This window comes from Tetrao urogallus, assembly GCF_951394365.1.
Source record: "Tetrao urogallus genome assembly, chromosome: 7".
Taxonomy (NCBI): domain Eukaryota; kingdom Metazoa; phylum Chordata; class Aves; order Galliformes; family Phasianidae; genus Tetrao; species Tetrao urogallus.
The window spans coordinates 42,432,980-42,448,360 of record NC_136820.1 but is presented as its reverse complement, the minus strand read 5'-3'; the positions used below and the strand labels follow the sequence as shown (position 1 = coordinate 42,448,360).

Here is a 15,381-nt window from a genome sequence, read left to right as displayed (position 1 = left end):
TGATTTTTAGATGATTCTGCACGTATTGTGTTCTTTTCTTGTGCTTTAAATAACAGTTATTTTTCAAAGAACCCTGTAGTACTGCTCTACCTTTTTTTTTTTTTTTTTTTTTAACATTTGGCTGATAGGAAAGCCATCACTTACAATCACAAGATTGCTAATCATCCAATTTCACCAACTAAAAATAGGATATTTAGTTACATCAGATAAAGAAAATTTTCCCACTAAAGTATCTGGTATGACTGTCCTCTGTTTATATGCATGTACAATTTAAAATGATTAAGTTTATCTTGTTCTGCATTTTGAAAAGTTATAATCAACCTGTCTAATGGCTGCAAAATCTTCTGACTGCTCTTTTTTTTTCAGGTTAAGGTTAGGCTAAAATACTACCTGACCTGAATTTAACTCCCCTATTTATAATTACCTAAAAAGGTACTTATTTATGAAAAAGATATTATATCTGCCTACCTATTCTTTATATAAAAGCTAGCTAGCTTTAGATTAGCTAGCTACATAGCTTTCCTTACCAGATTTCTTCTTAGCGTATCATTTCTAAATAATGTCTTTAAATATACTTATGATCTGCTGGTAACAAATATAGTTTCTTAAGTGTACTGCACACGAATATGTAACACTTTATTGAAGTACTATAATGTTAAAAGATGTCTGGAATTGCAAGCATTATTATTGACTATGCTATACTACATATATATTTCTATTTTCCTGGGGAGTGTGTAGCTTGTCATAGAAGTGTTAAATAAAATAGCAGCAATTTTGCCAAATAATATGATGAAATATGACATTAAACTGGTTGGTTTGGGCTTGGAGAATTTTGCTTGCTATTCTATGAATCATAATGTAACTCTCAAATGTTCTCGGGTCAAGACATTTTGCTACCATGTTCACACTTTGACCCGATAGTATTGCTGCTATACAGAAAAAAATAAAAGGGCAAAACTCAACCATATTATTCCAATGACCCATTCTCAGTACTAGGGTCTCCACAGTATTTGTTTCTTGATTTATACCAGCTGAGAACAGTCCTTTTAAAAATTACATGTCTGTTTACAATATCTGTGAAAATAAATATATTGTGACTGATTCATCCTCTGTTACAAGCTGACTGCAGGAATTTGATTATTTAAAAATATTACACAAAGCAATATTTACCAAACTCAAAACCTTTGTAAATTTGCTTAATAATAAATTAATTTTGAATTCTTAAAGAGCTTTCAGAAGGCTACCCTTGGACACTGAGAATGAAGGAAAGTTAGGCTGGTGAAAAGATGGTTTGCACTGGAAGATTATGAGATCTAGAAACAGAAAAATATTTTTGAGTATGTTACCAAGAAGGGACTGCAGGAAGATCCTGAAAGTTTCCTGCACTAAATTCTACAAGAAATATCCCTGGATTTTTTTATTATCTGCTGATATGACTATCATCAACATCTATACATCAATCCATTTTTTTCCTTAAACGTAGAGACATCCTATAAAAATGGTTTAAGTAAATGCCCACCTTCTATGCAACTGTAACTGAGCTAGATGAATTCTATTCCACAATGCATTAACTTATATTATACATTATTTAAAGAGGGCTGTTTAAAAAAGTCAGCTTACAATCATTATTAACCTTTAAACTGATATAAATTAGATCTACAGAGAACTAATTTTTTACCTACCTTCATAGGCCTGACTACAGGTTGTAGATAAAGCAACCAGTGGAAACATGAGTAGCTGTAAATCAGTCTTTGCAGCTACATGTTCTTCTAAGCATCAGTTCTGCTTACCTTTGTACCTTTGATAGACCTGTTTAGTTCAGGCATCAACAATCAGATTCTGAGTATCAATATATGCACTACATCAACAGCATGCTTGTTTTCATCTTCGTTCATTACTAACTTGATAATCTTTTATGAGAGAGTCTTTAGTAAGAGGGAACAGAATACGATGAGAGGAATTACCACTACTATAACTGAAGGACAAAGGCTACATAACACTACTTGGCTCTTGGTTTTTTCTCCCCAGTCTGTAAGACACTTATCTAGCTCTAGAGTTCCCAGCAGCTAAGAAGCTTTGTGAAGTGTCATGCTGGAATGATTGCACTTTGCACAGTGAACATAATGAAGGTCTCTGTTATAACGGAAAGTGGACTTAAAGAATCTAGTTTCAAATTAAAAAGATTTCTTTTTGAATTAAGATACTTCTCAACTATTCTTAGATGAGAAGGGTATTTCAAAAGAAAAAAACCACCTACTCTAATTACAGTAACGACCATCACTGTTAGAAGGAAGCCACTGGGCAACTCTATCCATGGCTGGGGGTTGGAACTAGATGATTTTAAGGTCTCTTCCAATGTAAGCCATTTTATGATTCTGTGATTTTACAATTCTGTGATAATTGAAGATGTTTTCTCTTGTTTAGGACTGAGGCACATTTACCAAATCATACTACCTGTTAAAACTGCTAAAACTCATTCCAGGATAAAGAGGATATTGGCTGTCATAGTTGTAACATTTTTCATTAGAAGAACAAGGTGGCAAGGAAATTATCACCATATCAGATATTTGATAACAGAGGAGATTCTGAATATACTTCAAAAATATAATGACATTCTATATTCAACACTGGAAGAATTTAAGGAAAATACTTCAGATAGATTTGATGATACAGTAGGTAAACGGGAATTGAGCCACTACAGAGAGGTTAAGAGGTGAAAAAAGACAATGTGAACTAAGGAGGTTTGAGCAGAAGAAATCAGGTTTTGATTCAACAGACTTAAGAGAGCTAGCAATAAAAAAGAGCTGTCAAAACTTTACTTTTCGCATTAAAGACCAAAGAATTGCAATTCACCTTAAACCAGGGCAGCAGCAAATGAAATCAGCTGGACCTCACAGCCTCCTGGCTACGTAGTCCAAAGTTTCTGACACTGAAACTGTCAGTTCACTTCAAAGATGAACTTCAAATTATTCATAGACACACTCTCTCTTATCATCTCAGACAGAAAGATATCTAATTACATGATCTACAAAAATCCAGAGAGAGGGAAAAATTCAACCACAGGCTTTCATCTTCCTCCACTCATTTTATTACAGCTGAATTATGAATCTTATTGTTGAAGATTTACTCCTCATTGTCCTGCTGTTCCTATTTCTATCTCCTTTCTCTACATTTATGCATTCTTTATGTATGTCTTTATACATAGATTTATTACGTGAAGATACAAAGTTATATTATATGAAAATATAGTTCTCTCTGAATGCCTCATAGAAAACATTTTTTTCTAATGATGCACAGTAATATAAAGCTATCGTGTTTTTATCAGCAATGCTGGTATGGTCAGTACTTATTGGCTAGAGAAAAAACTGACTCCCAGGAGCATTTCTGGGATTAAAAGACAATCAATTTAAGTAGCATACCAGAACCTCATCAATTGATTCTGTGATGTTAGGTAAATTATCTTCTCTACTTTGCTAAATTTCAGACTGTAAAATTTATTATATTATGCTGTAAAATACCACTTCCCCCAGCCAATACAAAGAGAACTATATTTCATGACTAGAATGAAAACAAGAGAATATTAATATAAAATAATTTGTAATATTTTAGACTTACATCAAATTTGCTAGAAAGTTGAAATGTATGTTTCAATTACGGTAAAGGCTAAAACTACCAACTGCTGCAAACAGCTAAAAATGAGTGCATCTTCGGTACAAACCAATCATTTGTACTTCCACAGTTAATTCTTTAAAAATATATTTGTAATAAATCTTTGTATGACTGAATTTATAAGGAAATTATACAAATTGATACAAATTGGAGTAGAATGAGGCGTAAGTACCTTCAACAATCGAGTCCAGGGTCACTAACATGACAGGTCATTTAGTCATCCTGATTAAGATTAAAACTATGACATTTTGGATCACGCTAAATCAATGAGACGGCATTAGCTTAAATCACTAGACAAGGTAAGTTAACTCTAAGAGCTTTGAAATACTGTTTTCATATCAAAAGTATTGTTTAATGCTAAAAGCTAATGATCCTATTTTGGTTGTTTAGAGCCGATAATATTAGCAAAAATAATGATCTTCAATATCAAAAATTCTTTACAATATTTGTTGCCAGGGATGTTTCTCAACAGTTTGGACAATGACCAAAATTTGTAGATGCTGAATCTCAAAATCCATAGTTTTTTATAAATGCAGTCGTCTACAGGCGTTTAAAATGTTAAGGACTTCTATCTACATGCAATTATTCATTCTGATACTTTGCAGACAGGATCTTTATTCAAATTGACTTGTTATATAGTAAAAATGATACAGTGTTTTTGCTCTCACCATCCCTGGGTATTAATGCTCCAATTTTTTGCAGAATTAGAAAGGTGGCAGACAAATACTTTTTGGACAAGAAGGTTGTATCATTCAGCAACTCACTCCTTAAGTCAAGATTAATGATTGCTCTCAAATCATGCAATTTTTGAAAATCCTGGTTTTACCTTTAAGACAACAGCAATCTAAAGAAACATAAATCAACAGCCCTATAAATGAATTCTAGATATTCTATTTTCATAATCCCTCTTTTTTATAAAAAAGTGAAAATTTGTGACTTGTTTTAACAGTGCATATCACAAAGTATCTTAGATCCAAAAATCTGTACACCAGACCTGCTAATTCCTCAATATCTGCTTATACATTGCCTTTCACTGTACTTACAGTTCCCCCTCCCAAATACGCCAATGCTATGCATACATCACTTTGCTCTTCAACAATTTTTTTAACATCTCAGATGTTGCCTCTTCATGCAACACCAAACAAAGCAGAAGCATGATTCTTACTTGACAAAGGCTACAGTCACACATAAGAAAATGACTGTGTGCAGGGTTTTTCTGTCCTCCATCCCTTTTTCACTTTTTCATAGTCATCCTATGCTAAAGTTCTGTATTTGGAAACTTCAGAAGTTTCCTCTTTTCTAATTATCACTGTTACTTTAAACGTCTTTGCATTTATCTCTGCTATTCGGGTTACCTATTAAACTGTACACATTTGAATTCACTGCTCATTATTGTAGTGACTATATGGCAATTTTACATAAATAGAATTATCTTCCTGCTAGTTATTCTTTACGAGATTTCTTCTAACCTTTAAACTGAAGAGCAATGAAATCCATACTCATTTGTCTAAATGATGTCATGTGCCAAATGCAATTACTCCTAGAACAGGTCTTCTATGTCTAGAGAAAGTTTATTTCATCAAAATGTTGCGATGCACCATTGAGTCTGGCTTATTAACCAGAAAGAGGCCATAGGACAGTTACACTATGCAAGATTTGTTCTATATTATGAGCATCAAACTGTGCAAAACTGGTAGCACATTGGCAGTTCAGCTCTGTAGTGAAAAAACAAAGGTATTGTTAATTGTATTTTGCATAGCCTGCGAGAGTAAGATATACAGAAGTTCAAATTATTCTCCTTTTAGATTTCCCATAGAATTGTGTAGCTCTAAAAAGTGCAAAATAGTAAAAACATTTACAAAGAATAGGGACTGTGAGATTCCAGATAAAATATCTAACCAGCAAGAACATGGACTTTGGAAAGCTTTTCTCTCCTAAGTGTGGGTCTTCTGCATACGAAGAAGAATGGATCTCAAAGACCAGGAAAATACAGTAAACCACTTTTATCACTATAACTTCCTATCTTTGAATTTCAGTAGATATTCTACATCATCCATTTGTTTTCAAAGTTTCTGTGAGTCCCACGCCTTCCCTAACCTGTATATTTGTGAAACTCCAGAGGGGAGAATGGAAAACTTTAACATAGTTCTCTGTGTTTAAACAATGAAAATAAAGGATGTAATTTATCCATTTTGATTACAAAAATATATTCTACACAAATAGTAAGAGCTAAGTGCTGCACAGAGCATGTTGCTATGGATAGTAATGAAATAAGAAGTTACTACAAAAGCTGCAGAAATAGATTCCTTTCTGCAAAACTGGATAATTTACATTCCCATAATTACTGTGGCATCTGAGTACCTCAATTTCTAAATTTGTTTAGTTTCAATCTAAGGATGGACAGTGAAATTCTTCTGTCAGTTACGTCTACTCATTTTCTGTAAACAAGATGGAGTAACATATTTACCTGGGCCTCCCCTGGCAATATTCACTGATTTACTCCACATTACTTTCCTTTGTTAAATTCTATTTTTGAATCACTTTATTCATTAAATTGTCGACTTCTAAAATTTCTAATTACAGCCAAAGCCTGAAAAAAATCTTATGTAAGTATATACTGCTGCTGCTCTAACTTTGATTTGACTAAATTTGACTTTGGCTTTAAAGATTTGCAAGTGAAAAAAAGTTTGCTTAAAATAAGTGATCTGATTTACAAGCACACTGTCAGACTACTGCATCTTTATTTATTAGTTAGAAAAGGAGGAGATACTTTTTAATTTAGAATGTTTGACTCCTGGACATATATATAATTTATTTTTGTTATCATTTTTATTATTATTATTTTGCTAAAAGGCAAATACAGGGTTTAGTTATAAAAAATACGGTTATACTTGGTGACATACTGACAGGAGTTGATGTAAGACTCCTATGAATGTTCTTCTGCAGCAATCAAAACCTGAAAATTTTAATGCACTAAACAAACTGAAGTTAGGAAACGCATGGAATATGAATATTATAGTAGGTAAAATACAATTTAAATGATTACAATGAGCTGGTGAGTCTGTAGTACTGCCTCTTGCCTCCATGACCCCCTAACTTGTCAGAAATCTTTAAGGTAAAGAAAGTGAAAAAAATTACTTTGATCCCAGTGGGAAGAAAAAACTGATACTTCCTCGGTTTTGCTGAAATAAACTATTTATAACATTTATAACTGCATTTTAATGTATTCTAATATATCTTGAATATCTCCAAGGAAGGAGACTCCACAACTTCTCTGGGTTCACCTGCTCCAGTGCTCCATCATTCTTACTGAAAAGTTCTTCCGCATGTTTGTATGGAAACTCCTGTGTTCAAGTTTTAGGCCATTTCTCCCTATTACTATGCACCATGAAGAAGAGCCTGGCCTAATCCATTTGCCTCCCATCTCCCTTTAGATGTTTATAAAAATTTATCTGATCCCCTTTCAGTCTTCTTCTCCCCAGGCTGAACGGATCCAGGTTACTCATACGGAAGTTCCTCCAGACCGTTTATCATCTTTGTTGCCCTTTGGTGGGCTTCTAGGAGATCTCTGGCCTTTTTGATCTGGAGAGCCCAGAACTTGACACAGTAGTCTAAATGTGAGCTCACCAGGGCGTACTATAGAGGGTGGATCACCTTCCTCTACCAGCTGGCCATGCTCTTTTTAATGCACCCCAGGATACCATTGGCTTTCTTGACCACAAGAGCACACTGCTTGTCCACCAGAACACCCAGGTCCTTCTCTGCAGAGCTCCTCTCCAGCAGATGATCCCCTAATTTGTACTGATGCTTGTGTTATTCTCTTACAGACACTTTGAAAATAGATTCTTGATCCTACAGAGTCCTGGCTGAATTCATCCATAGGGAAGTAGAGGTTGTTAAAGGACAGTTTTGGGCTCCCAGTGGTTTTCTAAATGAACTTCTTTTTGTTTCTATTTGTAAGCAATATTGCAACTTGTTTGTTTATCATTTTTAAAAGCTATCAATTAGGTAATTTGGAAACAAATCAGTTATCAATTGAGTTATTTTACATAAATGATTTCTTTCAGTCAACAACTCCTCCATAATATAGTTGACAGCCAAGTTGATTAGAAGCCAAGAGCAGTCCTTAGAACAGTGGTATTTATTCAGATGCAGTTTAGTTCCAGATATTCAGTATTTACTCTCAGGATTAATGGGTCAGGAAAATTGCATAAACACTGCATCAACAAAGATATATATATTTATATCTTCTTTTGATCTGTCAGTTAAGGCTAAGACACAATACCTTTTTTTTCTTCTTCTGAAGGTATCAGAAACACAACGGTAATAAATTCTCATTCAAAAAAAAAAAAAACAACAACATTTTTTCTGAGATCAAGACAACACTGATAGTTTTTCACCATGCTAAGCCATGCTTATTTGTCTCTGTTTAATCCCTTTTCCCTATAAACATTCAGTTTTGGGGCATTTTTAATTAATTCAGAGTTGTTACACTTCCCATAGGAGCCCCTCACCCCTCAATTGTTTCCCTTCTTAATGCCAGCCTTCCAGGGAGAAGTGTAGTCTCCATGTGTCTTTCTGCCTACAGCCCTCTAAACTGTGAGGCCACAGTTTTGCAATGGAGGGTAAGGATTCTTACCTGCTGCTTTGGCAACATCCGCAGTTGAAATGTTTTGGAGGTTTGAGTGCACTCTGAAGGTCACAGCTGGTCCCAGCATGCTAGAAAAGATTATTAAAAAATGTAAGACTCATAATCAAGATACACGGCATAATATTCTTTTTCAAAATAGGTTTTTAAGGAGAAACCATTAAGACGCCATTTAGCCCTGTTCCTTTTGCTTCATTAGCTACATTTGCATACATTCTTATACCTCTTGTGGTTTTTCTTTTTTTATGCATGGGTCTTATGTCTGTCTGAAAGAATTTCAGAGATATTAACTAAACTTCAAATAGTCCTGTAAACAACTATTTTTATTACAAAAATGGAAAAATGAAGGCAATGAAATTATTATTCACCCAAAAACAACACAGAACTCCGCTGGAATTCAGCATCTAAAAAGATTACATAAAGTTCCAAATTAACACAAGTTTAGCCCTCTTGTCATGACTCTAAATCAGAGGAATGATTAAAAAAACTCAGAATACATACGTTAAACATGTTCTGTAAGAACATACGTGGGGAAAAGATTTTGGACAAAGTCAGCTGATCCAGTGGCTGACTTTGACAAGAAAGATGGCACTAATTACTATCTTTTAACAACAGAGGTTACCATCTATCTGAATAACTTATGAAATGATGAAACTGTGGTGACCATTTTGGGTGTATCCTGATGGATCTTTATGGTTTTTGAATCTATTGCGCATTTGCAGAGCAAGGTACTAGTTAGCTAAATGAAGAGAAAGGTATTCAAGATTTCAAATAAAAAATTATTTTGTATTTTTCAAGGAAAACAAATCTATAGGTGTAATACTGCATTCATTCTCCTTTTATCTCAATAATATCCAACTTACATGCACATCTTATGAAGGAATAAAGATATTTCCATTCTAATATTATTCTAAAATGCATAAATATACAAAAAAAAACAAAAACAAAAACAAAAAAAATAAGAAAACACACCCGACCATGGTAAAAGTATTTTTAAGGAATTTTTTTCAGATTGCAAGCTACAGTAGTAACTGTAATATACATTTATATAAGAGCAGAGAGTGCAAGGGCTGAACAAACATGAAAACTGGCAAGTGATAACAGTTTTCTCACATATGTGTTATGTGAGTGCCTAATTTTTTATTATTCACACAAACAGCGAGAAGCATTAGAATTATATTATGGATAACACCTGCTTCAGCTGTGGTAAACTGATAAGAACCATACAGGTAACGTGCTTTGACCTAATATAGCCATGACTCATGAGAGAATGAAATCTGAAAAATTGCTACATAAAAGAAGTTGAAAAATAATTTTGCTGCAGGGCTTGAAATGAAGTATTAAATTATTCTTTTACTAACACTTCGCATTTGTATTTTCCATTCATACAATGAAGAGCAGTTAATGAAGTGCGAGCACTTAATTGCATCACATGTATCCTAGACAGAAATACCTTTAAACTTTTTCCATTTTAAGTAGAAGTAAACTACTGTTGACATTAAGACTTTGTTTTGAGGTCACAAAGGGAATCAGAGTAAGATTAAGGAGCCTCCTTTCAATCTTTTACTCGTAAAGCATGCACTGTGTGTATTTTATTCTGTAGTTATTAGGAACTGCCATTAATCAACCATTTTTCTTTAAATACTCTTCTGTGTTGGAGAAAACTAAAATACAGATTTTATTGCTAAAGGATACTCCAGATGTCAAGTCATTAATGTTCAAGAAATGCATTTTAATAATGTTAGGCAATTATAAAGCATTTATGAACATCATTTAAGTAGTATGTTTGGCTATAATACTCTACAATTGCATTACTTAAGATACATAAAATGTGTTACAGAAATTCAGGCCATTCCCCAGTTCTGTCACTAACATAATCAACCATAACAGCCACCTGGAAGTTGGATATTATCATGCACTGAATATAACCAATCTTGCACTGTTCTTCCTGCATTCCCAACCTAAGAGAAATGACGATTCCTCTCTGGCTGCTCAGACACAGTATAATTAGTGGTCTGCTTCAAACAAAAGCAAATAAAAACAACCTAGTACACATCTGTCCCACACCAAGGACCATGTAAACAAAGAACTTCAGGTATTTCTCCCAAATCTACATATTCCATTATTGTGAAGAACATGGAATTCATGTCAACTTTCAAACATGGTGTAGATACACTTTGGCTTTATCAGCAAAGACAAAGAAGTTGACCCCACCTGAATGAGCCCAGTGTACTCAGGACTCAGAGCAAATGAGTTGTGCCAATGTATGTGCTGCCACATGTATGTGTGTGTGTGTGTGTGCCACAGTGTATGTGCTCTTCATAGCTAAGAGGATGTAGAGAAATAGAGGGAAGGATAGGATGAGATATAGGGTGGGATAAAAATTCCATATGGGGCAGGGATTATATTAATACCCATACTTTCTGCAAGAAAGAAGAAATCTAAGAATCATTTCAAATGTCTGTTCTTGCACTGTTAGATGGGATACTATTTTTTCTCCACTGTAATAATCAACTGATTGAATATAAGGAAATAGTCGAGCACAACATAAGCCCAATTTCATTAGGAACATTTGCAAAATAAAGAAAATAAAGCAGCTCCTGTCACAACTTTTTGCACATTGATATTCTGTCAATTATTTAAAAGCAAACAAAAGACCCTGAGATTGTTTGGCCAAAATTGCTTTTCTGCTAGATATTTGGGAACTGACTGCTCAAGAAGCTCATAAAATGAGATTTTTCTCATGGGGGGGCTTCTGGTAAATGCACTCAATAAATAAACATTTCAATAACAATAGATTCCCTTTGGGGAATTCCTCATTGTTCATTTATATGTTGGACGAGACCATTTAAACAAAGCCAGTAATTATTTGACTGCAAAATATTTTCAAAAAGACTCTTTTGACAAGACGGTGACTATCTTGAGATAGGGTACAAAGATGCATAAAATACATCCATGGTGCTTCCTAGCCAGAAACTTTTCTTTAGATAAGCAAGGCCGCTTTCTCATGCAGCTGTCAAAGCCTCTGCAATCTACCTAATATTAATGGCAATTATTGAAATACCAGGGCTTGCTGAAGTGCACACTAATGTTTACGACCGGACGAATTGCAAACATAACACTGCCACAAATCAAGGCCAACACAACCCTGCTCGGCAGCAGGCAACGTCATGCCAGAGCCCAGCCAGCCATGCACAAGAAAGATACCAGAGAAAGAGACACCAGAAATATAAACAAAGTCTAACACACACACGCAGTGTTCCTTTTTCCTTAACCAAGAGATTAGAAGTGGTAGATGGTAGCATCTTTCATCTATGAAAGCAATGTTTTAGATAAGATTTTTGTTTAATAATGTTTTTTCCCAACAAGGTGCATGCTATGCTGCTATGGTTATACCCATGTAAATGTGCAGTTGACTATTCTAACATAACTGAACTGAAATCCACCTTGTGAGTTTTGGAAGGTATCTGAACTATACCATAATCACATATACTATTTTTTTCTTTTTTTTCAGAATAGTATATTCCGATGTATTTTTGAATAAAGGTAAGCAACTCTGGTGTCTTCTGTCCATGCAAAACATAAGGTCTGCTGCAATGACCTGCTAAATTTATTACTAGGAATTTACTGACTAATTACTGTTGGTTGTCACAACTAGTGCTTTTTAAAATATATTTCAATAATGTTGCCTTCAGCCACATCAGTTTTTTTTTTAACAGACATTCAAATATTGGAAATAGTAACACTTAAGTGCTGTTGTCTTATATTCTGTTTACTAGAGATGAAATAATTACAGTGTTTATACCAAAACGACTTGAAGGTTGATTGCTGATTTAATAACATCCCCTCCCCTTGGGTTTTTATTTCCTATCTGAAGGTGGGGGAGCGCAGAACACGCAAACAAATAAATATTCTTGAAGTATTTGAAGTATTGAAGTAGTATTTCTTTTCATTAACAGTTTTACAGATTAACAACATTTTTATTTTGTCTGTCAACAAATGGATGATTAATGGATGAATAAACAGAGCTGGACCATGGCAAAGTCCATATCACTTTCAAGCCTTTAGTTATATTTATGAATGACAGGATTTAAATCTCCATAAATTAGGTACCAAGCTTTGTGTGCCCGTTCTTCTCCCTCATGTGTGTGTACTTTAGTACTACAATATCATACAGAAGGTTTACTGTGAAATACAGTCACAGTCTATCATACCCTCTAGTGGAAAAGGATTTGAGAAACATGTGCCAACATGGTTATATGCACTCTTGAAGATGAGACACAGAGCTGATGCCAGATGAAAATGAATTGAGCTTGCATCATACTTTAAAAAAATAAAAGCAGATTGTGATTTCTCAAGATAGGAGGAAGATGAGGGGATCAGGACTGGATATTGCTGTCATTAAATAGTCTCTTAATTACACTGTTTCATATAACAGAGTTTGCCTTTATAAAGCTTAAATTTGAAATTAGAGTTGCCACTTGTCTATATGTTCATTTCAAAATCCTTTAATCTCTGGGGGTTAAGAAAAGCAATTAGTAACGCTCCAGAGGATTGTGCAAAGTGAATTTTATAGCAGTGAAGGTAATTGTTTCAGGAAATGTTTGGTGGGCTTGAACTAATGACTTGCAATGTGTACATATTTCTGCGCTTACTGTGTTTAGGAATGTGAAGTTTATGTCCATTGTTTATATTGCACTTCAGCCTCCTCTACACCCCCTCCAATTTGGAAATGTAAAATGCTCACACTTGTGTAAATGTGTTATATATTATATGTATTAGCTATAAACATACTTATATCAAATTGAATTGAATTGAAAAAAGCATGTGATTCACAGAGGTGTTTTTGTAATTCATTATGTTTGGATAACATGATTTACAGAGCATAGCAAAAGCACAGTAATGCACCTGGTCATCCTTATATATTACAGAGATGGATTAAAAGCATATAGTTGCTATTTGGGCTCCTTCTATTATTCAAATTAGCTATAAATCCACCAATAACTTGATACAGGCTTCACCAATATTTTTGACCAGAACCTCTGATCAAAAGTTACTTTGTGGATAATTGCTTCAATTCTATTTATATTATCTATACATAAGCAGGTACTGATTAAACCTCAAATATTCTGGAAATCTGTGAAGAGTTTATTGTGCTCTGGTATCAGCTTCTACAAAATAACTTCCCTGAACTGCCGGGTAGAATATTTTGATCATCACCTAGACTTAGTGCTAAAAATGGCCACCTTTAATATACTTATTGTTTATAAAAGTGCTTAATTTTGTATCTGAAGTGATCAGAACTTCATGTACAGCTGTATCTACTCTCCCATTTCTTACATCCAATGATGAATTTGATTTTTTTTTTTTCCTATTTCAGTCTTCTATTTCAATCTTTCCAGTTCTTGAAACCCTTCTCTGGAAACTCTTAACATGCTTCTCAAACTGCAGAACAACAAAGGGCGTTCCACAATGAGCTGCATTACTGCCCAAAATACATTATCTTAGCCATTAATATTTATATCCTATACAAAAACTAAATTTGTATGCATTTGTTTGCAACACGGTCTGCAGACATATTTCTATATTCAACTTGCAACTAAATTGCAGAGGGAAAGTTAAAGAAGATACGTTGTACAAACATCAACACCATCAATAGGTGACAATGGCAAAATACTAAAGATGAGTATCTGATTTGAGACTGCCTCCTGAGAATGAACACTGTCTGGGGGCAGATAACATGCATCCCAGGGTCTTGAAGGAACTAGCTGATGAGGTTGCTAAGGTATTCATCAAATTGCAAAAGGCAGGGCTGTCAGGCCAAGTCCCTGGTGATTGGAAAGAAGGAAACATCACTCCATTTTTTAAGAAAGAGAGGAAGATCCAGAGAACTACAGTCCATTGAGTCTCACCTCTGTGTCTGTGAAGAAAATGGAAAGATCCTCTTGGAAGCTATGTTAGGGCACACATGAGATGGACGAGGTGGTGTGAGACAGCCGGCATGGCTTCATGAAGGGCAGATCATGCCTGACCAATCCGGGGCACTTCTTCGAGTGACAGCATGGATGAACAAAGGGAGGGCAACAGATGTTGTCTGCCTGGACACATGCAATGCCTTTGACATCATCCTGAACCGCATCCTTATCTCTAAAATGGAGAGATATGGATTTGTAGGCTGGATGATTCAACAGACAGTTGCAGCCAGATGGTTGCGGTCACTGGCTCTCAGTCCAGGTGGAGGCCAGAGAGAAGGGTTGTCCCACAAGCCGGTTTTGGAACTGACACTGTTTAACATTTTACTAGTGACACAGACAGTGGGATTGAGTGTATCCTCAGCAAATTTGTGGATGATGCCAAGCTGAATGGTGCAGCTGACACAACAAAAGGAAAGGACACCATCTAGAGGGACCTGGACATGCTTGAAAAGTGGGCCCATGTGAACAAGGCCAAGTGCAAGGAGCTGCACTTGTGTTGGAGCAATCCCAGATATGAGTACAGACTGGGAGAAGCACTCACTCAGAGGTGCTCCATGAAGAAGGACTTGGGGTTTCTGATGGATGAAAAGCTGCACACAAGCCAGCAGTGTGTGCTTGCAGCCAACAGCATGTTGGGCTGAAACAACAGATGGGTGGCCAGCAGGGAGAGGGAGGGGATTGTTCCCTTTTACTTTGCCTTGCAAGGCTCCATCTGTAGTACTGTATCCAGGCCTGGGGCCCTCAGTAAAAGAAAGATGTTGAAGCAGATTCAGAGGAGGGCCATGAAGATTGTCAGAAGGCTAGAGCACCTCTCCTTCAAGATTGAGGGAGTTGAGCTTGTTTAGTGCGGAGAAGGCTCAGGGGACCTCACTGTGGCCTTCCAGTACTTGAAAGGAGCTTATAAGCAGGAGGGAACTGACTTTTTACACATTTCGATAGGACTGTGATAGGACAAGGGGGAGAGAATTAGATTCATTGTTTGGGGAAATTTTTTACTTAAAGTGCTGGAACAGGTTGTTCAGAGAAGTGATGGATGCCACATCCCTGAAAGTGCTCCAGGCCATGTTGGAGGGGCACATCTAGTGAATA

General features: G+C 35.4%; 1 protein-coding gene across 1 annotated transcript in view; it reads right to left on the bottom strand.

Annotated features, from left to right (window-relative positions):
- PTPRN2 (protein tyrosine phosphatase receptor type N2) overlaps positions 1–15,381 on the bottom strand; it is a gene marked incomplete at both ends in the record, with an annotated part of 620,206 nt that overhangs the window by 336,765 nt on the left and 268,060 nt on the right. The window contains one exon of the mRNA XM_079538424.1: positions 8,309–8,388. Within this exon, the coding sequence (XP_079394550.1) occupies positions 8,309–8,388 (80 nt within the window). The remainder of the gene's footprint in view (positions 1–8,308; positions 8,389–15,381) is intronic.